This window comes from Opisthorchis viverrini (genome assembly GCF_000715545.1).
Source record: "Opisthorchis viverrini unplaced genomic scaffold opera_v5_25, whole genome shotgun sequence".
NCBI classification, from domain to species: Eukaryota; Metazoa; Platyhelminthes; class Trematoda; order Opisthorchiida; family Opisthorchiidae; genus Opisthorchis; species Opisthorchis viverrini.
In genome coordinates this window covers 1,425,861-1,449,387 of record NW_008751681.1, presented here as the reverse complement: position 1 = coordinate 1,449,387, position 23,527 = coordinate 1,425,861, and the positions used below count along the sequence as shown (strand labels likewise).

Here is a 23,527-nt window from a genome sequence, read left to right as displayed (position 1 = left end):
TCCTCTTCCATGTTGTTGGACGGCATGATGAACTTTTTTCACAATAGAAATATTTAGATTTTCGCGATCATTTTTAACGATAAGGTTTTCATCTCGTAGTAGATCAAACTGGACTGAGTATGACCGTCGGTCCTTCTTGATATATTTCATCTTACTGTTCAAGTTCAAGAAGCTCAAGCTTTGTGTCATGATATCATGACGTCAAGCACAATCCTGAGCGCCTGTGTAAGTCTCATTATCCAGGATCGTTGTATCGCATCATCTATCAAAAAGCGAAGTTGTGTCCGGTATGAAATAAAAACGTGGATTACAGGGCTTCCTTACTGCCCCACACAAGGAGCAAAAAACCTCACGCACGTTACCTATTTATTCGTCACTGACAAATATATGCGAAAATACAAAAACCGGAGCAAGACGTGCAAAACCACTTCATGCGGCGGAGTTATTGAAATCTCCAAAAATCTTTGTGCCAATAGCGGCCCCTCATAACTTCGGCGCAGAGACAACTAGCGGCGAATCTTTCCAACATAACATTGTTCAAAAGTTCAGCACAAAGCTGAACTTGCTTAGCGATAAGTGCCCGACTGAAGTGGGCCGGTCCTGTAGGAATTTTAACGGGGGATCCGCGATTTTGGTGCAAGTCAAACTTTGTGCTGCTACGCGACGCATCTGACCTTACTGCAGGAAAACGGAACCACCGAAATATCAACAACAAAATCTAACTTACTTTTTAAGTCTGGTTCTTTGGCTCATGATTGTTCAAGGCAATGGTGTACAAAACTGCAATGTCAACAACGGAAGTCAGTTGGTATTTTAGGTCGGCATTCCTGTGGTAAAGGGCGGTTCTCGAGTGTAGGAACTGAATAAGCATAGATGGGCTTCGTTGGTCCAAAAAGCATTTTGACGCAATAAGATTTCCTGCACTCAAGCATCCTTCTGTTGTTCTACATTTACCCACATGATTTCTGACAGTTTAAAGACAGGAAACTATCACAACCACAAGTGGGCAGTAAAACCCGCTATGAACTCCACAACTGGTTCTTTGTAATTTTCATCCATTAAATAAGGCTTAGCTACTATGAACAACAACTCCTAGGGCGATGAAATGGAGATCGCCTTCCGGCATATCCATTCAGGCCGGTGTCACCTGTTCTACTGTCCACGAGTGTCCATATAAGCAGCCAACAACAGATGCTCCCATTTGGCCCGGCTGTCCGCCTTCCAGACATTCTTGCAAGTTCATGTCTACTTTTGCGGACGACCAAAACTCCTGCAGTTACAACGTCAGTTACCTCCATATGGATGTAGATGCTGCAAAATAATGATTGTTGGATTGGCACCTTCCTCTGAGTGACGAAAACTTCGTCCGCACCTCATTCGGCGAAGAATCAGCGAATGACTTTTTCATGATGATGAGAAAGGACCAGATCACATCACAGGGATGGACTCCCGAAAGGATATGGGCACCTGACTCTCTTCAAAATGCCCTTCTTACTGTACCATGAGAAATTGGTCCAAAAACACTTACCGTTTTTTGGACGATTTAGCGGGCCTTCTGCCATACTACTCTCATGGACATCTAAATCTCCCATTGGGCCTACCCCAGACCACCCCTTGAATATGTCAACAAAGTTGTCTACTCAGGACGAAAAAACGACGTGACCCCAATTGAGCGTGTCCAGCGAGGTGCTACAAAAATGGTTGCTGATCCTTCATACGTGCACTACGATAGACGTCGCGCGGTGTTTACCCTCTTCCCCCTGGAGCATCGTCACCTCCGAGAGGACCTACTTCTTACTTCTGCCCTGCTTGAACAAATCTTATCTAACAGGTTTTTCACCGTTGAACCAGCAAACGAACAGCTGGGAAATTGTAGGAAATTTTCAAACTCAGAGCTCGCACTTTCATTAGGCGTAATTTTTCTTATTTCGGGTTGTCCCTGAGCTGAATAACCTTCCTACGGTGGCTGGCCTGCATCTAGAACCCGGTTCAGAGCGCTGGCAAGGATATTGCCCTACGCTGAAAACTTAAGGGGCAGTGCTACAGCCTTCTTTCTATTGTGGCTTTCGACAGTCGCTGAACGACGAGAACAAAACCTACCTCGGAAAACTTGGGCGGAAGCATCGCTCGTGTGTATCCGTGTGTGAATTCGTGAATCAAACGCCCCGCTGGTCTCACCAGCAACAACTGTACCAAGTTGTGAGCCAAGCCGAGTAAAGACACAATAATTGCCGCAAAATTGTGACCGGTGACCGTTGCATCATTTGGGACGCGAAGACATCAAGCGCATTATCGTGCACCGCAAATTTGGACTGAAAAATTTTGCGACCCTCAGTTTTCGCAAAATGTATTTGAAATTTTGAAAGCTACGACGTGTCCCTGATGGACTAAAAGAGATAGGCAATTGAGTTCAGATTACGAGTCCAAACTTTTAAGCCCCATCTAAACTTCTCATTTCAACGATGCTAGGAAAGCATTTTACCAGACTTCCCGGCAGGGGCACGATTGCTTCGATGTACAAGAAAATTTCTGTGGGCTGCAAAATTTTTTGAATAGATTAGGATAATTTTGAGCGTGAGAACATACGCAACAAAATGCAACATTTTGGTGCAAAACGTTTTATTTCATTTGCAAAGGTTTTGCAACAAACAGCATTGTGCTGCTAATGGTCCCAAATTATGCGAAAAGGCCGAGACGAAGTTCGAAACCACCGCGGGTGTTCAACTTACACGGTTACTGTTTCTTCATCTGCTGAACAAAGAAATGAAAACCTAAGTTCATTTCTTTGCAGTATTCCGTAACCCTCTCAGAACATTAGTTCTAAGCAGTTTTAGAAACTCTCAGCGAATTATTTCACTGCATCTCTATCATTGGTCCAATAGTAGGATCCAGGTCACCAAGCCCTTTCTTTGGCTGAGGGCACACCAGTCGGGGCGCTACTCGTGTTGTCACTTGCTGTGGGTTGTGCAGCGTTCGCGCCGCAACTGGGACACATACCCTGTACAACGTTTCGATGGTCCTTTTCGCGTGTCTCGCTTGGTTTTATGTCACGATTCTTACTGTATATTTCATAAGCGCCTTCATATCTGCCTTTTTCGACGTCCAGTTTGTTCAACACCTGTATATAGCCCTCCTGGAAAAGCTCTTTTCGGTAAGTTACAATGCCGTAGATCACTCTGTTAGTATGCAGCTTCTGTTGTTGCGCCGGAGTCAACAAATGGATTTGAACTGAAGGTTAGCGAAAGTGTAGAAAACCTGGAAACATACGGTAAGCACTCGTTTTTCCACCACTAGTAGTGTAGATGAAGACCTGATAAAACGCGATGTGCAACTTACCGGTGAGGGCGTTGTGTTCGATGAGCAACTGGTTTCTGGAGAGCAGAGAGGATTCACGCTCCACCATCCTTTGTACCTTGTCAAGTGTGGAATTGAAGTGAGTTCTTTCGACTGTATAACCGGTTTCTCTGACACCCGTCAAAGTGAAAAGTTTCTGCAGTGTTGCGCGCAAAAGTGCGGAAAGCTCTTAGACTCCACTTTGTCGGTCAAGTTGGCCAAATGGTTTAGTTGAATTTGGCACTTCTCTCAATGGGGTTGTACAGTAGCTCAGTATCACTGGCCGGACCATTGGTGGTTCTTACTGGATCACTGTTCTATAATTGATCCACAACATCCTTTGGAATCCTAATGGGATCTCAGTTCAGGTGCTCTGAGACATCTGTATCGTAAAATAGTGTGAGAAAGTCCCGCCAGATGGGATGTGTAAGTTCGGTTACGGAACGTACAGTAACTTTATTGCTGGACAAACATCAATGAACGGGATAAAATCCTACTTACTTTTAAATTATGTATGAATCGGGAACGATGTCTTCCTGCAGACAGTTCTGGTCAGAGCAAACACTTAGAGTATTTTGCACTAACAAGATGACTGCTGAAATGGCGGTTGTGAGGGCACAGTCATTGGTTATTGTGGGTGTTTGGTAGTTTTCAAAATTTGACATCGTGACAAAGGATAATCGCGCAGTCGTTAGCATTTGATTGAAAACAGTCCAAAGCCAGGTTCTATGATCCACGTCACTAGTCTTTGACAAATTTATTAGTTCGGCTGCCGTTTTTCAACAAGTCTCCACGTTTTAAACATGAGCCTCATACTTGGACCTTGTATATTAAATGTGGGTTGCTGTACGCCTCCAGAAAACACGGTTTTATCAACGCTTGCAAACGTTTTAGTGAGGGGGCAATTAGCCGTTGGTGATAGCAATAGTCTGAGCAAGTAACAGTCAAGAATTTCCTACAAGACTGGTATTCTGTTCCTCAGTTGATCCTTTAATGCTTCCATCCTCGAGTGTGTAAGGGTTAAGCGGCATAAAGCAGAATAGATGTGGGCGTTTGGCAACCTTGGAGGCTAATAAGGTTTTCACTGACTTATGTGGGCAGTCCAGATCCATCTGTCCAAGGCTATCCGATCCAGTCGCCAACTTTTGACATCAGCGAACATAAGGATGTCGGTTTCTATATCCTATGTCAGACCGTTGATAAAAGCCCGGGGAAAACAATATCCTAAAAGTGTACTCTGTGGATGGAATATCGACAGTTGGTTCCATCCTCAAAGAGGGCACGTGTGGCTGTGTGGAAGCCACCGCGGCATCAAAGGCGCTCTCTGGCCTTATTTTTCGACGATTGACGGAACACAAGGAGAGAAAACCAAGCTGGGTCCCTTCATGAAAGAGGATAAATCGATCAAGTCTTCATCCTCCGGCAGATTCTGTAACTGCGGCACCTTTTCCAGTGCCCAACAATGTTTGTTTTCCTTGACTTAAAAGCTGACTTTGACTCTCTGGACCATCGGGCACTATGTGAGTGTCTATGGTGCGAAAATGTCCCCTATAAATTCTTGACACTCCTTAAGGTAATGTACGCTAACTACCGCGGACATGTGAAGGGCTATTTGAAGCCCTTGTCTGCGTTCACCACATCAGGTGATGTCAGACAAGGCTGTCCTCTTTCACCTTTCCTGTTCAACTTTGCCTTTGACACGATTTTAGGAGACCCATCATCCGTCTCTGGTGCCTGTGAAGTCGAAGTGAACCGCGATGTTTGTTTACGAACATTGAGTACGCAGACGACATAGCTTTTCTTAGATCTGACGCCGTCGTTGTTGTACTCCGTGGAATCGAGGGGCCGTTCGCTGTTCTCACAACGCACCAACTCTCGCATTCTAACTGCCAGCTGTCAATGATATGTCATGGTGCAGAACTACCACGCTCCACAATAACGCACTGATGATGTCACCTCGTTGGTGATGAAACGTTCGCAATCAAATTGCCCAGCTCAGCGAACAAGCCAACGACCACCAAACAATAGTAACTTAATGATTTTGCATCACGGCTAAGCCTGGGCTCCACAAATGCAAAGCACTGCTGCAGGACTCGTTCAGCTGTAGCACCCTTTCGGTGCCTAACTGCCATACCGCCAGAAGGAAGCACGAGGGCTGGTTTACTGTCAGGTTGCCCAAGCTTAGACACGGGAAGTCGAGGTGCAGTGGTCAGGTTAAAACAATGGACCTTCCGGTCAGTAAATTCGCGCTCCAACCACTGAGCCATCTCACCCTTACATCGACTTTAAATGAGAGGACTACCAAGACTTCAATGGATGGCATGAATACCTACATATACACCTCCATGATAGGTAGAATAGTCAAGTCAGTGAACCGATTCAAGATCCTACTGTTCCTCCCCAAAGAAGGGTATGTATTGTGATTCTGGCAGGTGATATGAATGCTCAGGTTGGCCGACCAAGTCCTAATGACACTCAACCTGACAACCAATTCGGGGTTGACGCTCGCCACGCTGATAATGGGGAACGAATTCCTTAGTTATATGCCGAACATCTTTTGTTTCTAGCCTTCACCGTAAATTGATCACCAAATACAAACCAGCATTGGATTCAGTTGGATCATGTGAAGAGCATCTATACAATTTTTGCGTACACCATTGGACTCTGATTACGGCACTGTGGGTTCACGCATATCCATTCTCTTCCTCTCTGGAGCGCATCGGTTAATGCAAAGTTAGCCAGTCCATCACCTGCAAAGTCTCTTTTGCTCAGCGTTATCTTGCTACATTGGCTGAGAAGCTTCCAGAACTTGATGGTTACGATGGTCATAATGGTAATTCCAGGTGATGATCGGCGAAAGGTGGAAGAAGACACTGACAGCTTTTGAAGCCGTCTTCCACAATTATTTTAAATTTCAAAGTGATGGCTCGCGCAGATCTGTACACCACGGAATAATAAAGAGCCTAAGGGTTGATATAGAGCACCGGTTGGTCGCAAGTGCCAGGAAATGGATAAAGTTTTGCAGCGGACAAGAATCGCACCTTGTTCCAGCTACTTTGATCAGTTGATCTGAAGTGAACAGCTGTTAGTGAAATTATCTCCGAAAAGGACACGACTTCAACGCCTCTGCAGAAAAGTATCTCCGAACGATGGGCTAAACACTTTGATCGATCCTTTAGGGATCAGGTACGTGGCCGCTACGCGTGGAAGACCCTTGAAGGCTCTCTGTTTGACCATCGGTGCCTCCGAAGTACTATGCAGGTCTTATGAGAACATCAGATTGGTAATGCTGCGGCACATCAGTTGGTGTCTGGGATAGTTCACCCGCCTTTGATGGGTCGCCTAGTCACACACCGCAGATTGCACTAGTTAGGCCATGTGTTTTGTATGCCAGAACGGCCGTTTGCCTCATAGAGCCCTCACCTGGTCTTGTTTCGGATGGAGGCGACTCAATTGGTCAGTCCGGGACGTGGCAACGAAGCATGAAAGCCCTCACCAGCCAACTGAGCTGCGTTGGTAACTACCTTTTCCACAATTGGGGACCGCTGGAACGGACAAATCAGTGGTTAGGGACCCTATGGCTGTGTCAAAGGTGGCGATCATGCATGGGTGCTATCGCCTTCAATGCGAGCAAACTGAGCATATCTTCGCTTCCAAGGCTTGGTTTTGTATTACGCCTTCCCGTTTCCCGGTGATCGAAACTGTAGCAGCCTGAACAAATGTGCATATGGCACACGGTTTGTAGCTGATGAATTGAATTGAATAGCTCAAGTGAGCCAGGTTTCACAAATTTTGGCATCGGCCGGCTGTCCGCCTTGCATATGTGCAGTTACGCAGTGGTGTCAATTTCCAGGCAACTCCAGAAGGTAACGTACTGGGCATTGCCCGTTTAAGGACCGACTCCTTATTCCACGTGCCCAGTTTTCAGGATTACCGGCCCCCAAGTACTCCGAAGATATATTTCGAGTAATTCCTTTGAGGTTGAAGTGGGACTTTCTGACCTCCATTTCTCAGCTTGTACTTACGAATTTCCCTCTTTGATTTTTAGACCAATCCTCCAGCTGCGACACCCTTTTGTTGCCTAGCTGCCACACCATCGAAGGATAGCTAGGTTGCCCGAGCATAGACAGGAGTAGTGGAGATCCCGAGGTTGGGTCTGAACCATACCCCTTCCGTTCAATAATTCCGCGCTGCAACCATTGAGCTTTCTCGGGTTAGTCTTCTCTCCAGTCCAATAATTGCCCCATATCAACTGCTGTTGTTGGGATGTTAACAAAATGGTCACGCCGTCAACCTAGTCAAGGTTCATGGACCACTTGGCAGGATAATCTTGTAGGCCATGACCCCGCATCTAGTTCTTTATAAAATCGAGCAAGAGTGGTGATGATCGGCAGACTTGCCGTACTTCAGATCCGAGGTTGAGAGTAACTATCTCATCACACATTCGACACTGGGTTCTCGTTGGTCAGCAACCGGTTTTAATTAGCACCGGTAGCCTCTAAGCCTAACGAGGAGGTCTCTCCCGCCCGGATCAAACGCTGTTCGAAACTCGATGGAAAAGGCCGTCATAGATTTTGGGGATTTAAATTGCTGCTCCATAATGAGACGGATTCCACCTTGGTGTGATATGGTTTTCATCCGATCTCAGACAGCCTGTGAATAACGTAGCGAATAATGTGGCTGCGGGATTTATGGGGCTAACTTCCCCGTAGTTTTTGCATATCCTCTTGTCACCTAACGTGCGTATCAGAAGTATTACGAATGCATCCTGGTACCCTGCAAAGCTTAAGCACCCATCGAACTCTCATTTCATTTGAGTGACAGCAGTGTGCAAACCGTCATCATACTGAATGCTGTCTGTTCTGGATCCACTCCTAACTACACTCAACCAAGTGACTGGTTTCGTCCCACAGTCTCCTACTTCCTTTTCCGGTTTGTAATTTCCTCCCATTCCTGTTTATCTCGTCAAACTAGTTGCCGCTGCGGTCTTCAGAAAAGTCGCATTGTTTTCCCGCATTCAGGCGTTCTCCCCGACCCTATTTCTACTGATCCACAAATCCTCACAGTGGCTTATTAAGGGGGCTTCTCTCACTTACCTTGCACTCATTATCCATTTTGCTTTGTTACATCCCTTAATCTGATTTTCGAATTTCGATTGCTTTCCTGCCGTCAGGACGTAGTCTCCTTCTTGTTAGTTTTCCGCCGCCACCTCACCAAGTGTCCTTCTGAACTCGTATCTTCGGTTCCACTTCCCAACCTCTGCCTATCGACTTTCCCTCTCTAGACTTGAGCACCCCAGTAGTATCCCAGCCCTCGTGCATCCTACGGGACGAAAATCCCTGTTGCCGCACAATATTCTTTGTTTCTTCTCAAAACTGCACAAATCGGGCACTCCCACTTCCTTTTTTCAGCTTCTTACAGACCTCATTTATTTTCGACTCGAATCAATGCTCTTCTTCCAATTCTAGCTGCATGTATTAAACCTATGACTGGTGTTTTGTCTTTTTAATGTGTCGGCGTTGTTTTTTCGGTCTCTCCCTCCACAGAGTACTATAGGCAATAGGCGTTATCAAGCAAAAGTTTATTGCGAGGTCCATTGGTAAGACTGGTCCTAAAAACGTCGGTCGGAAGCCTGTCTGTTTTCACTTTAACTTTGATTGATTCGGGAGCCGTACTATGTCTACAATGTGTGGGCTGTGCCGGGTACTCAGTGCGTAGGGTCAACTTACTCCGCCTATATATTCATCTCTTCTTCAGGGTCCAGTGTCAGTTTACTCCGAGCGTTCCGAGGCATCAAACCTTGTGCTTAGTCCTGTCTTGAAATCTGACGATCAGGGTTAAAAGGCATTCAAGTGATGTAATTTCCGGCTCTTTTTATACGACCTCCTTGCGAGGTGGTTAATAGGGTATCTTGGGTTGCGAAAGTTTGACGCGTTAGAAATGCATGGCTCTGCAGCTAGTTTAAAAAATCCAGTCACTTGAATAGACTTGCTGTAAACTGTGGTTTGCCGTTTTCTTTGCGGCAATTTGCAATTCTTCAGCAAATTATCTCATGTGTAGGTGGAGACCGGACGGTGGTTTTCACCCCCATCTAGAGTTGAATCCTTGTTTTTGGACATTTATTTGCGCCATATCGCTTTGCGAACGGCAGCTAACTGTGATCCCGTCTGCATTTGTTTCCTGTCTCCTTTCGATGACAGGATCAGCAGTCCTGTGTTGACCAGGTTAATCGTGTGGAATTCAGGACATAATCGATTTGCGATGTGCAATTGTCGCTCGAGTACCAAGTGAGCAAATAGTTTTCCGGGATCCTGAAAGTGGTGTTGGATACAGTTAGTCAGTTGTACTCCGTGGAATCGAGGGGCCGTTCGCTGTTCTCACAACGCACCAACTCTCGCATTCTAACTGCCAGCTGTCAATGATATGTCATGGTGCAGATTTCGGTTGACCACTTAGCTGTTATTCGCAGAACTCATCCTTGACAGAACTTCATATACGGTGGGAGCGTGCGCGGCTGTTACGATGACTATTCCCAACGGGCTGAATTTTTCTCTTCCGCCAGACCCGCGTGAGCTGTCCTCAGATACTTGTGTTTGTTGGTCTGAAACCAAAGTCCAGCCAACTACCCTGGACCCGTCAGCCTCATAGTACGGAGCATCCGCTTTTGCCTCTACATTTTTATAAGTAAACAGCGAGAGAGGCAGTAAATATAGCTTCGGCTGGAGCTCCCTTCAGCATTTCTTTTGGTAGCAATACAGCCTGATACTCAGCAGAGCTTTCCGGTCACATTTAGGCCTTGATGAGGGCGCAAGGTCATTGCTGGTCATTGCTGACCCAAAGCTGACCAACACATCAAGCAGAAATCACTTGTGTCCATTGCCATTTACCCATTCGCCTTTCGTTATCGAGTCAAACTGGCTGCTAGATCCACAATATAGCATAAAAGTGGGTTATCTTGTTATAGTCTAAATTAGTTGAGAAGCGTTCAGCTGTAGCACTCTTCCTCTGCCTAGCTGCCATGCCACCCGAAGGAAGCACGAGGGCTGGGATACTGCCAGGTTGCCCAAGCCTAGACAGGGGAAGTCGAGAGGTGGAGGTGGGATTCGAACCACGGACCTTCCGGTCAATAAATTCGCGCTCTAACCACTTGGGCCATCTCGCCCCCTCTCTTGAGAAAGGCTTCATTCACTTGGAGTTAACTTCCGTCGGAAGAGATGGGTATCAGCAGTAGCTTGGGTGTAATCCAACTGTCGGGAGAAACGTCTCCAGCTGATTGAGACGGCGACTTGAGGTAATAGACTGCCTTAGACCATCGTAGTTTATGCTGTCAGCTCAGGCCTATCCTAGAAGCTCTTTGTGAGCGTATCTGTTACATTGCCAGCCGTCGAAACCGCATGTGGTCAATGCACGCTCAGTGGTTAGGGCGCGAATTTACTGACCATAAGTTCCGTGGTTCAAACTCGACTTCTGCCTCTCGACTTCCCCTGTCTGAGTTTGGTCAACCGGGCAGTATCCCAGCCCTCGTGCGTCCTACGGATGACATGGCAGTGAGGCACCGATAGGGTGCTACAGCCGAATGATATTATTGATAAACTTGATTGAATGAGCAGCTTACCTCCAAGATGTTTTCATAATTTCTTCTGATATTGTACGCATTGCCGAACGACGGAGCTCGTATTTTATTGTTTCGGATACTTGCACTTGAAGGCCTTCAAGTGAATAAACGAGCCGCTGTTTTCCCATGGTTGCTATCTTCCTTAGGCCATAATCGAGGATTCGGTAACAAAGCGGTTTTCAGCAGCCGAGCTACGCGTGTGGAACTTCCTCGGTCGAAACCAAAATTATGTGTATATGAAGTGAGTCGGTGTTCAACGGTTTACAATTTATTCATTCATCGTAGAACCGACAAAGTTGCTGTTCTGAATCTCCTCTGGTTTATCGGGTTCTTCGTTCGTTACGGTTTATTATTCCCTTGCAAGTAAGCACAACTGCTCTTCGAGTTTTCATATAATATCACTTTCAGAGTCTTTACGTTTTCAGTCTCTATTCCTCTGACCTGGATCGTTGGTTATTTAGCGCGTAATTTTCCTGTTGCCCCGTAAGTGCTGGATCTTGTGCTTAATAACGCTGCCTCGTTTATAAGGATTCGTCAATGGCTTCACGAATACGGTCTTCAAAAAGCGATCAGACTGAATCTTCGTCCATTCTCATCCGTGATAAGATTTCATGATGTGTAAGTTTACATTGATTTCATGCAAAACGGGTTATGCTCACTATTACTAACACAGAACTTCCTGTTCTTTGGAAAACCTGACAGCTTCCGAAAGTTAGGCCTTTTAGGAGGGCGTAGCCTACACTTTCCTGAATAAATAGGATACTAGGTTATTTTGAATATTTGCTGAATCTGAGGAGCTTTCCGAGCTTAAACTTCGCAAGGGAACACGACTATGTTGCCGAGGATAACGAGTTCTATTAACAGTGTTATTTTATGGCCCGTCTGTCCCTAATCCCACCAGTCCTCTGCCCAGGAAAGACTAAACATGCGTTATTAACATGTAGTCAGTGATTTAGAAAGCAGTGTTAACACAGGCGGATGGTCGGCCCAGCCCTCGTGTTTTTTTTCGGGCGGCATAACAGCTAGGCACCGAAGGGTGCTGCACGAGTTCTATTAACAGTGTTATTTTATGGCCCGTCTGTCCCTAATCCCACCAGTCCTCTGCCCAGGAAAGACTAAACATGCGTTATTAACATGTAGTCAGTGATTTAGAAAGCAGTGTTAACACAGGCGGATGGTCGGCCCAGCCCTCGTGTTTTTTTTCGGGCGGCATAACAGCTAGGCACCGAAAGGGTGCTGCAGCTGAACGTTTATTATCATTATCATATTAGTATCTCGGGCTTCTTAGAGGACAAAAGAATTGCAATTTACACGCTTTTGACTGTGGTTCTTACCGGGCTGTAACACAGGGCATGCAGCGCATAAACTGAAGATGAGTCATGTAAAATCCACCATGTTTACGAATTGGGGATATCGGCTATCCATTGATGACTGGTGCTCATTATCGTGGCTATTTCACGCAGCCAATGGTTTCCATTCCCCACCCGGTACTCTTTAGTCGTCTTATTTGTTTTCTATACTCTCGCAAGCTCCGCTTCACACTACCCGTCGCCGCGTCCTTCGGCGAGGTGAAACACCATATTTACTTACACGCGACGCTTCTACAATGTGGGTTTTATTAGTATCCTGGTGTAATAACAGTATTTTCCCAGCTTAGTTCCCGATTCGAAGAAGAAGAATCCAAGTACTGTCTACGAGATGACCTGGATGCCATCCCAGTAAATGCTTTCACGCGTTCGCTCACTGCAGCATTACCATAGCAAGCTTTCCGTGTCCGATTTGGTAGTCGGTCACTTCAGGTCCTTTATCTTGATTTTGTTGTTGTCTGTCTTGGTCAGTCGGCCAAAGGTGGTTTGGCTTGAACCTCAAGTAGTTTGGCTGGTTATTTATCCTGGTTCGTTCCTGTCGTCTTTCAGTGTATTCTGTAGCCAAGTATCCACTTTACTGTCCTGATGCTTCAAGAATGAATTCCGGGCTTGTGTCGCGTGTAACAGCGTGTAGACGGTTGCCTGTCTGACTGGTCATATCTGGCTACGGTACTCATCAGTACGGTTGTTCCTCGACCTCATGTGCAATGTTTATGTTTTCTCAAGTTTTCTGGCACCTCATATAATCACGCATTTTTTTATTTAGCCACAACCGTCCGAGACCCAATACTATATGCGTCGCAAATCATACAACACCATTCGATTGGTGTGTTCTGGCCTCCGATGTCACATACGCTGTGGTAAGTCATCTTTATGTAACCAATTGGCGTAATCTCCTCCAGTCTTTATTCACGACAAGCATGGTGCGTCTACACTGACCTGTAGTTGCTCTAACCGAGGTGTGCATGTAACGCGAGTTTAGTGAGAATATCAGGAAACTTTTTGTGTGATCATGAGATCGTGGGTCTGATGTAATCAAGATACACTTTAACGTAAAGTAGCTACCACAGTTGGACCCTTTTTAGACAATCTCTTAGTTCTGTTAAACTTCCGTGGTAACCGTCTATTGCCTTATTTTCAACGCCAGCACATACGTTTGACACAGGTTTTAGTTGCCCTGGCTTACAGACTACTTAGCACCATTTACAGGACTTCACTAAGCGCAATATCTAAAAGTTAAGGCATGATTTTACGAGCATCAGTTTATAAGTACGTTGGATGACTGTTCAACGCCTTTTAATTTGTGATTGTCCATCTTTCTACCGCAGTGGGTAGTTGGAGGCTGTTGACTTGTTGTTATGAAACAGTACACTCGTGATTTCCTTCAGCAAATTTGAGCTAGTCAGCGACCTAGCTTGAGGGCCACTGGTGCTTTCCAGACCGTCATAACGATGTCCGCAGATCTAAGCTAGGAATGTTCGAAACACTGTACGACTTTGCAGCAGCAAGGTATAAAACAACGCCTTCGTCACTTCGCCTGTGAGCAGTTTGGAGCTTCTAGTATAGAATTGTGTTTAAATACATTCTACCTTAAGGAATTTAAAAATCTGTACCACCACATGCGGTCGCCTTATAGACCTACGAAGTGCTGGATATCAACAAACTCAAATTTCATATTTACAAGGGAACTAATAAGTGTGGTCAACAATTTTATGTGATTGGTCGACTGGATGTGCTCCCGCCTTTCGCAAGGTGAGTGAGATATACTTTTTCCAACCTCCAGCGTTGACCGCACGGATGAACTAGCCCGTCAGATGAGTTGGTCTCACCTTACTATTCAGCTATAGATTGTTTACAAGAGCAGTTTGTTCTCAGCCGATCGGAGTGCACTGCCGCGTTTCGGAAACGATGACTTTACTGGTTTAAGTGAGAATTTGAACAAGTACATGCTGAAGGTAACAGTTTTGATATGCGACCGCTACTTGCTGCGTGATCCGGTTGTGCATGTGCATCGCGTACTGGTCATTGTTGTATCCTGCTCGAGTATCTTATCCGGAGTGATGGCAGGGGCCAACGCTTTTGTACTTTTATCTACCAAGTTATTGGTTCGGCCCTCTCTGGTGTCCGAACCGAACGATTGGTCGGCCGGATGCACCTTGTCTGCGTTCCCCTACTCGGTTTGTACCTCACTGGAAGAACTTATTTCTCTTGATTATCCCTATTTGTTTGAGCTTGTCTCTCGAAGGAGGATTCGCCGCTATCACAGTAAGATATTAAGAGATTCAGGTCGACAACATCACTACTTTCTTCTAGCTAGATCCATCAGTTAGAAGGCATCGAGATCTCTGTCACAGATAGAATATAGGTCGTAAGCCATTTACAACAAACTCGTCAGCACTCGATTAGCTTTAAACACTTGGAGGAGAATAGTCCGTGTGAAGATTCTGCTCATTTTTATGCCACAAATGCAACCAATAACTTTGTCGTTGACTGCACAATAGCCTTTAACTCGGTAAACAGAGAAACATTTTGGACTATCCTTCAGAAATCTGGCTGCTCAGACGCATTCATCTGTCTTGCAAAACCAACTCATTCTCGAATGTAATCTCATAGAACTGTATCTGCGGATTCCAACATTGAGGGGGTGAAACGGAGCTACGCAGTGACACCAGCCTTATTTAGTTTGCATTTAAATGCGGTCTGCTTGGTGGCATTTCGGGACATGGCGTAGATGCTCCGGTCACTTATTAAGCTCCAATCACTTTCTAACCAGCCGAACGCTACACCACACGGAAACCTGTATATTTTTACTGACGATTTTGCTTTATTGACACACTCCGAAGAGGAACTGTGGCGTCTGATATCCGTACCCGATGAATCTCACTTTGTTTCAGAAGCGCTTTGTAAACAATTGGTGTTTTTTTCTAGCTGGACAGCGTTTAGCTTTTGACGCAAAAGCTTTATCAGGCCAAATGAGTAGACCATCAAGTTGGCCAGGTGTTACGATAGACGGAGAACCAATCAGTAAAACCCCTTCAGACTAACACACTAGATCAGTGTTGAATGTCAATTAAAGGGTCTTGCCGGTTCTTTCTCCATCCGCTTGCTAGTTCTACGCCTTCTATTCTACTCACACTGGGATATTTAGCGATTTCCACCACATCGGCCATCGGTCTCTGGTGTGGACCGTATTCCCCACTTGAAAACTTCAACATTTTGTAAACCTACTTTGTGTCCCATGTCTAGCGAATGCTCCGCTGATGCTGAGTCTCATTAACCCTCAATATTCATCTGTATTCCTCAGTGGCCTGTTTATTTTTCTCTTGTGCTCTGCAGTTCTGGTGTGAAGTTCCCTGGTCGTCTTTCCTATATAAGCCTTAGAGCAACCGTTGCAATTTTTCCATTGACACTAAACCTTCATAATGCCCGTTTCTATCTCAGCAAGAAATGCTTCGGAATTTTGCCAATATAATGAGTTCTCTGTATTCTCAGACTTGCGGGCATGTGGCAGTCTACGGGAAGTTCTTAAAAAAGCTTCTACACAAAAGGTGGTGCCCGACAAGTATGCCTACTCTCCATTATTCAGTTTCGTGGTCGACGATTTAATGAGACGAACAGTGGAAGGTCTTCAAAACCTTGGGATTCACATAGCTGCTGACGAAAACCTTGTCCATCTGGAATATGCAAACGAGATGATTCTAGTCTTCGAGGAGCGAAAGACACAAGTGCTTTTGGATGAACTGACCACACTGGTGTGCGCTTCGCATCAACAAAGTGTAATATCATGCTCCTGGACATGCAGCTACTAAGCATGCAACTTACAATCCAAGGAGAGACTCCAGGGTTACTGGTGTTTTACCGGATAATTGGGCGATATAGATGCAGTAGGGAAGCACCTCTATCGTCCAAAGTAAACTGTATCTAAATCTGTTTATTAAGATCAAAATTGTTCGTACTAAGCGGCTTTTGGCAAACATGGTTCTATGTTATTGGGTGTGAAGACCTTTATACTGAAACATACGTGGGCTGACAGAAAACAGACACATCGTTATTTCCTGCTATTCCGATGCTTATTTTAATTCCGTCATGCTTGAACATCATTTTCACGGGTTCACACGTAGCAGTACATCCTGTCCCGCACACCCCTGAGAGTCTCTCCATCAGCTTTTTCTGTATTGCTTAATTTTGGCGCAACTTCGAACTTGGAGCAGTCTCAAAGCCATCGCTGCTTGCAGCTCCCGAGATGACGCTTGGAAGCATTTGTTTTCGTATTCATTTCCCTAAGAACTGAAACTTGTTAAAATACTCACCAAACTTTATCTGTACTTTCTCCTTAACTAATTGTGGCTTTGTTCCTACTCATTGAACTTTTTATTTGAAGCCAAAGATATTCTAAATCACAACGTAGTTAATTAACCATCGACATTTCAGCCTAGCTACACGGCGCCTCAGTATGTTGGAGACAAGCTTAGATAGCTTGTTTTGTCTAGATTCAAAGTATATTGATAATGATGAATGTGGGCGTCAGGTTCACATACTGGATAGCCGCACAGTCGCCTCCAGACTACATCCATTCTTGTCGTAAAGAGGAATAAGATTTAGGTGGTGCTCGACACCGGGTCAAATGTATATTCATTGTTAAAACGCCCTTCGTAAGTGATCGAAACAGTGCTTGGCTATTTCCACACACAACCGTTTACAACATTCATATCAGTCCTCCCTTGATGGTGCAGGTCAGACCTTCCATAAGAATTAACGTAGATATGACAAGTCCACACAGTTAGTACAACCGCCACAGATTCACACACGTGGACACAGCTTATTTCGCTATCAGGCTCACGGGTTATCCTATGATGATTTAGAAAACTAGCCACCGGTTGAGTATAGAAACGGACGCTCCTCACCTCTCTATGAGGCTGGCTCAACGATAGGTTTATGTTAGTCCTGGTTTCGTGGTATTCGAACTTCAGTGTACACTGGATGATATTCACATCCAACATGACCTTAATTGAACACGCATGGAATGATGCCGGCATACGTCAGGTGGTTTCCAAACGAAGCAGTTCCTACTTGATAGAAGAACGGCAGCAATCTCCTTCCCCCCGCCATCAAGGAAACCAACTTCCAAAAACGGAACTTGAGACACTTGGTTCCCAAAGCGACAAATCTACATTTCCAGGAGTGGCATACTGCAGTGGGAATGTCCAGTGTCATTGACCCCAGGTCTATTAGTCGACTATCAGTTCAAAGGGTGTGTCATAAGCACATACTAACCGGAGCACTTTTTGACCGGACTAGACTTGATAGAGCCGATAATTTAGCCTCGGATATACGCGCCGTACCATTCACTGGATCATTTCACGCTTGAAATGCATTTTTCCGTTTCCAATTAATATTTCCTTGAGAGGAAGATGGTTTTGTTATGTTACCCCGGACCACTGGTTGGACTGCCCGTTCCTAATTTACTAGCCTTGTCTGACTGGAAGCAGCAATACTGCGTTCTAGTGACGGGGTAAACTAATTCAAGTCGACACGTATAAGAATTTTGAGAATGGTATGTTACGGGTTGCCTCCATCTTGATCAATAACTCTCCTGCATCAAACCCGGTAGGCTGCCATTCCCTTTTCCTAACCCATAATTCAACGAAAGCCAGCGTCACTCTGCTACCAACTTTTTCTACTGCTGAGTTTGTTGTTCTCAGTTTCCAACACCCCTTCTAACCCGAAAATAACTAAAACCTCCGCATGTGGTTTGTGGCCGAATAACTAACCTGAAAAATGATAGCTTTCGGGATTTCTTGGAGTGCTTTGTTTCCTTCGTTCGCCGCAGTATTTACGAGATTCGGCTTACTAAATGCACCCTTCTACTGGATTTGGACAACCTAGAAACATGACAGACACACGTCCGTTCAAACAAAGATGGCAAAAGAGCCTGACAGCACAATATCATTACACAAAACGGCTTGAACTCCATGGAAGTCATCCATCTGGTTCGCCTGGGAATGTTTCACCACTCATGGTGATGATGGATCTTGGTACTGTTTTGTTAGCTGCACGCAATGTGCTTGTGTTAGTCAGCAAGACGCTCGTATGACGCACAGACTGGTACATTTCATGGTTACTATAAGCCCTGTGATAGAATTACAGGGCCATACATCTTTTCCGGTGTAACTTGATCAGTAACCGGTAGAATGGAACTACTTTTGCTCACTGAATGATGGATATAATCCGTCCAAGGTTGTTTAGGTGCGAACTTACTGACCGGATGGTCTGTGGTTCGATACCCAACTTCGGCATCTCAACTGCTCCTACCTAGGCTTTGGCAACTTGGCAGTTTGTTACCCCTCGTGCTTTATTCGAGTGGCATTGCAGCTAGACCCCAAAAGGATGTTACAGCTGAACAATTGTTACTATTATTAACCCAAACGGAGAACTACTCAGAATATATATTCAAGACACTGACGAAAAACACTAAAACCTAGACACCCTTATAGCGATACTTTTTCCAATAGTTTATTCCGTCTGGTTTGTTTCAGAATACTTAGTGAGTACGTGGCTGATATCTTATTTGATATTCCGACACTTTCAGTTTGACCGCGAGGTTAGTGTGGAGGCCATAAACCTGCACATTGGAGCCCAAAACCCCGCATTTTTGTATTTGGGGGGGGGGGGGGAGATAGCCGAGTTGTTGGAGTGTGGATTTATTGGTCGTAAGGTCCCTGGTTCGAACCAGACTTTGCCTCTCGATTTCTCTCGTCTAGACTTGGGCAACCTGGCATGACAGTTAGGCACCGAAAGAGTGCGACAGCTGAACGATTTTTTACGCCTGTACATTCGGTGTGCTATTATCTTCCCGGGTTTCTGATATCAGGATCGCGGGTCATTCGGTACACTGCAAAACATAAACCATATCTTGGTGAGGGGAGAAGTGTGACTCGCCGTGATATCTTTTAAATTAGTTCATCATACTGTTGGCTCGTGATGGAAAGCAACTATTGTAATTGTTTCACTATCCAAAGGCACGGAGTTAGTGTTTTTCAGTCTTCATTATTCCAAGTATGTACATTCTGTAATCTGAAACGGCTTCATATTTAATCGCGAGAGTATCAAACATCCCGGTGTAGTGCCCTCAAAAGTCATGAAAAACTGCAGATGTTCTGTAACACAAGAAAACGACCTAGTGTATTTGGTTAATGTAGCCGATTGCTTGAGACTGTAGATGGCTCCGTTTTATTTATTGGATGTCAGTTTACGACAAAAGAGCTCGAGCGGTCCCATATTTTCGTCAAGTAATCGTTACTTTCATTCAGTACTAAGAGGCGCAATACCATACTTCTCTAGAGCTTTCGTAACACTTTTACCATACATGTTAATTGTCACCTCATCCAGTTTTATATACGATTCTTGAGTGTCCAACTTTCATTGTTGATTTTCGAACTATATACATACCTAAAACATACCATTGCCTACCCAGTACTTGTGTTAGTAATAATGTCTGTCCTAAATTGACAATGGGGAATTTCTCCCATTCTTTCAAGCAGGGTAACGAAAAGGACGCCTTAACGTCTAGGCTGATTGCGGGGAAGTTGCGTCCATTCGTATACAGACCCCTTTTCACGCACCGGCTGCTGGACCTCTTCGTTAACTTCCGGTACAAGAAAGCTTCCGCCAGGACTTCCCCTGCCACGTTGTTTGATAATGCCTACTAGGTAGCATGTACTGTGACGCACACAGGCATGTCGGTTGTATGAGTGATCAATAACCCTCGATCCGTTTGGCAAGCCCATGTGAAGTGACCGTGAGAAGGTTAACGCTTTACTCGCCATCAATCACTAACAGAGACGACGTATTTATAGACAGGCGTTATGATGACAACACCGAAGAAACGTGCATAATCATGTGACCTGATGGTGGGTCATAACTATTGCTATCGCAAACAAATAGTTTGCATCAGCAATTTTGCACACGTAAAACTGACTGTTCCATCTTAATTAAGGTTACTAAAGAACCCTTCAGTAGCCCACTACCCGTTTCTCCCTTCCTGAGGTCCATTAAGTAGGCACCTTCTCCGGGTTTTCATCAACCGTGTGTTCTTAAAACGAATTGCACGAGATTCACCCATTTATCCACTAATTTGAATCTAATTGGCTACCCAACGCTATCACTTCATGTAAACCAGAAATTCAGCCGGGATTCACTCGAGTTCCTTGATAAAATTAAATTGGTGTGCGAGCATGTGCATTTCATGATGGTTCGGTCCTCATCACCAGAACTATCAGGCGGCGCACTTCATTGCCCCACCCAATTGCAAATGGCCGGCTATCTCATAGCAACAATTCGCTATATCCTTTTGAGGACAACGCCATGCAGAATAGAGAGGTTTGAACTCCTTCCTGCAGAAGGAGATATGTCACAAAGTTTATTGTAACTGGACGGAAACTCGGGGACTGTGCCTACCTGATGAGCCCGAAAAGGGCGAAACCGGTCGTGGGTTGTCGATGAATTCTCAGCAACCTTATGAGTAGTGCATTACGAATATGCATGTATCGCGACATCTCGAATATCGTAGCAACTAAAACATGAGGCGGCCTGGTGCAGCACATTCAGGTGCTTAAGAACATCATAAACGAGACATTCAGCTGAGTTCCAGGTGAATCTCCCGTCCAAACCAAATTGGTATGGACATGAGTGTTCGAAAGACTATTCTTTCCCTACCATTTGACCTTCCCGAAATGACACATCTCTTGATGCTTAACTGAATGGATATGAGAAATACCTTGGCCGCTGGGGATGTTCAACTTATTAGCAATACTAATTGATATAAATAGTTTGTCTATGGGAAATGTGCGAGGTTGTCAGTCCTCGTTGTAGATGGTTACACAATTCACAAGAGCCATAACAGAAAAGCGCCAGCGACTGGCACGAGAAGGGGATTCACGGTGATGTTGACTCTTAATAATAACTACCTTAGAGTTAGAGCACCCTGTTTTAGCACCCCATCTGTGCGCAATAACCTTGGTTGTTGCGCTTGAGATTCTGTCGCACCGGCTTGGCAAGTGAAGCTGCTTCTCTTACCCGGGTTCTGCTCTTTTACACAGGTCTTTTATACAGGTCTGTTTCCTTTGGTTGTTTTCACTCTCACAGCTAGCAAGCCATCCTGTGCTCACGTTAATCTTCATTTCGTACCAAGAGTGGAGGAAAGAACGGTGTACTTTTCTCTATAGGAATGTCGCGTTTGTTGGATATTTTGGTCGAACCCGGGGCAGTCATTGACCTCATCGACCCCAATACACCATTAGTCGATATCGGTGTCTAACGCAATACAAGGTTGCATGAAACGGAACCAATATAGTCCTCATGAAAAAACTACATCCTAAGGGGAGACGATCAAGAACAAGGTATACGCACTTCGGAACAGCAACTAAACAAACCTATCTGAGCACCATGCAGGAATAAGGTGCCATCGGTGTGGTTTACCCAACGTCGTTTGATAGACCTCACCCAACAAAAGCGCAAGACACGACAGTAGACCAAATTTAAGTAGACAGTCAATCTACCATGGTTAAGCCTCACGTCACGTGTAAACGGAATACGTGAACGACAGCCACGAGGACACAATGACCCCACAGCACCCAGTTCGACCGCAGCGGTTTTCGTTTCGCGCAGCCACTTCATGATCTGCCCTTACCTCTTTCACTAACGTGGATTCGGACTGGAAAATACCGCTTGCCCAGGTAGACGGTGGTTGATTATGTATGGTACGCGCCACAGCCACCTTAACCTGACAAGTTTCATTTGCTGTTCCAGTGATTGTGTTTTGTCACTAAGTGCTCACTTAGTTACAACTGTGCTACGTACACGCTGCAGTCAGCTGACTTCTGCTTTTACCTTCTTCAGATCGCAGGTTTCACGACCACAAAGTAGGACTTACAGTATGTACAGTCTTTCAGCTCCAGTGAAATTCATCTTTGCCGCCACATATGGAAGCTGGCTTTGCGTTAACTTCCTCTGCCCTCGCGGCCATGTAACTGTCAAGATACACAGACCGATCAGTGGCTTCAAACGCTTCACCGTGAATTTTCAAAGGGGCACATGGGACGAATTTATTCATTCTGATTAGCACAAAGTTGCACAGGCTGGTGATCGAATAGGAGAACGATGTTCACATAATTCAAGTCCACTAATCTTTTTTCCGGGTGCCGTCCGTGTTCTTAGACTTCCGGTCCCTTGGAGGCTGTATTTCGTGGTTGTATCATGACTTTGGATAAAAATGGAAGGCTATTCTATCTCCGCAGTTGAAGGTTCGTTTTGTAGTCAGAGGAACTAGAGGCTGTATTTCGTGGTTGTATCATGACTTTGGATAAAAATGGAAGGCTATTCTATCTCCGCAGTTGAAGGTTCGTTTTGTAGTCAAGAGGAACTATTGTTTTTTTTTTTTCAGCGGCACACTTGGCGCTGCTCACGCATTTTTACGTAATGTAAAGATACGGTTAGTGTATTCCCCACTTCTTTGTAATCCTGGTTGCGTTTCATATGCTGGATTTAGGCGTCGCAGTGTATTGGGAAGCCAGCAGCCGTGTTATACCTGGTTTAAGGACTTACATCTCTCTGGTTGATCCCAGTACTTCAGGACAAACTTTTATCCGGAAAAGTTCGTGGTTTTCGTTCATCCGCCGACTTGTCGCTTACTCCTGGTTAAACTACTTGATATTGCATTTACCCTCGGGTTTTTATAAGTGGTTTGTCAGCCTATAACTGACATATACCGTAACCGAACCGTTTTCTCTCGTTCAGTAGCATGTTGCATGTAGCCACTTACAACAGTTAATGCATTTTCCAGAGAGTTGAACTTCATCAAGTGAATTTGATATGCCTCGTGATCTAGCTGTATGTAAGCTATGGGCACTCGAGACAGCCTAAACTTTCGCTTAGTTTTGCATTTTGTTTATCCTTGGACTTATATCTAGGGTCTAACTTGTGTCTTGCCACTCAACTTTTTCCATCTGTTAGAGACTCGTGCAACGAACAGTCAGAAATTGGAACTAGACCTGGCACCACATGGTTGTGCAACCCTGCAAGTTTACTCGTGATGTATATATGACGGAAAAATGGTCGTGATTGGTGGCCAGCTTAGTAATTGACATGGAGTGATCAGCAACTTGACTGTGAACAGCTTTACGCCAGCACATTGTATGAGAAGTATGCACAAATT

The 23,527-nt window shown here is 45.1% G+C and overlaps 1 protein-coding gene across 1 annotated transcript in view; it reads left to right on the top strand.

The window, feature by feature from the left end:
• Window positions 1-3,299: 3,299 nt before the first annotated feature.
• Window positions 3,300-23,527, top strand: part of T265_02153 (hypothetical protein) — a gene marked incomplete at both ends in the record, with an annotated part of 35,433 nt that continues 15,205 nt past the window's right edge. Inside the window, 4 exons of the mRNA XM_009166327.1 lie at window positions 3,300-3,433; window positions 11,095-11,566; window positions 13,082-13,175; window positions 15,808-16,067. Coding sequence (XP_009164591.1) covers window positions 13,109-13,175; window positions 15,808-16,067 — 327 coding nt within the window. The remainder of the gene's footprint in view (window positions 3,434-11,094; window positions 11,567-13,081; window positions 13,176-15,807; window positions 16,068-23,527) is intronic.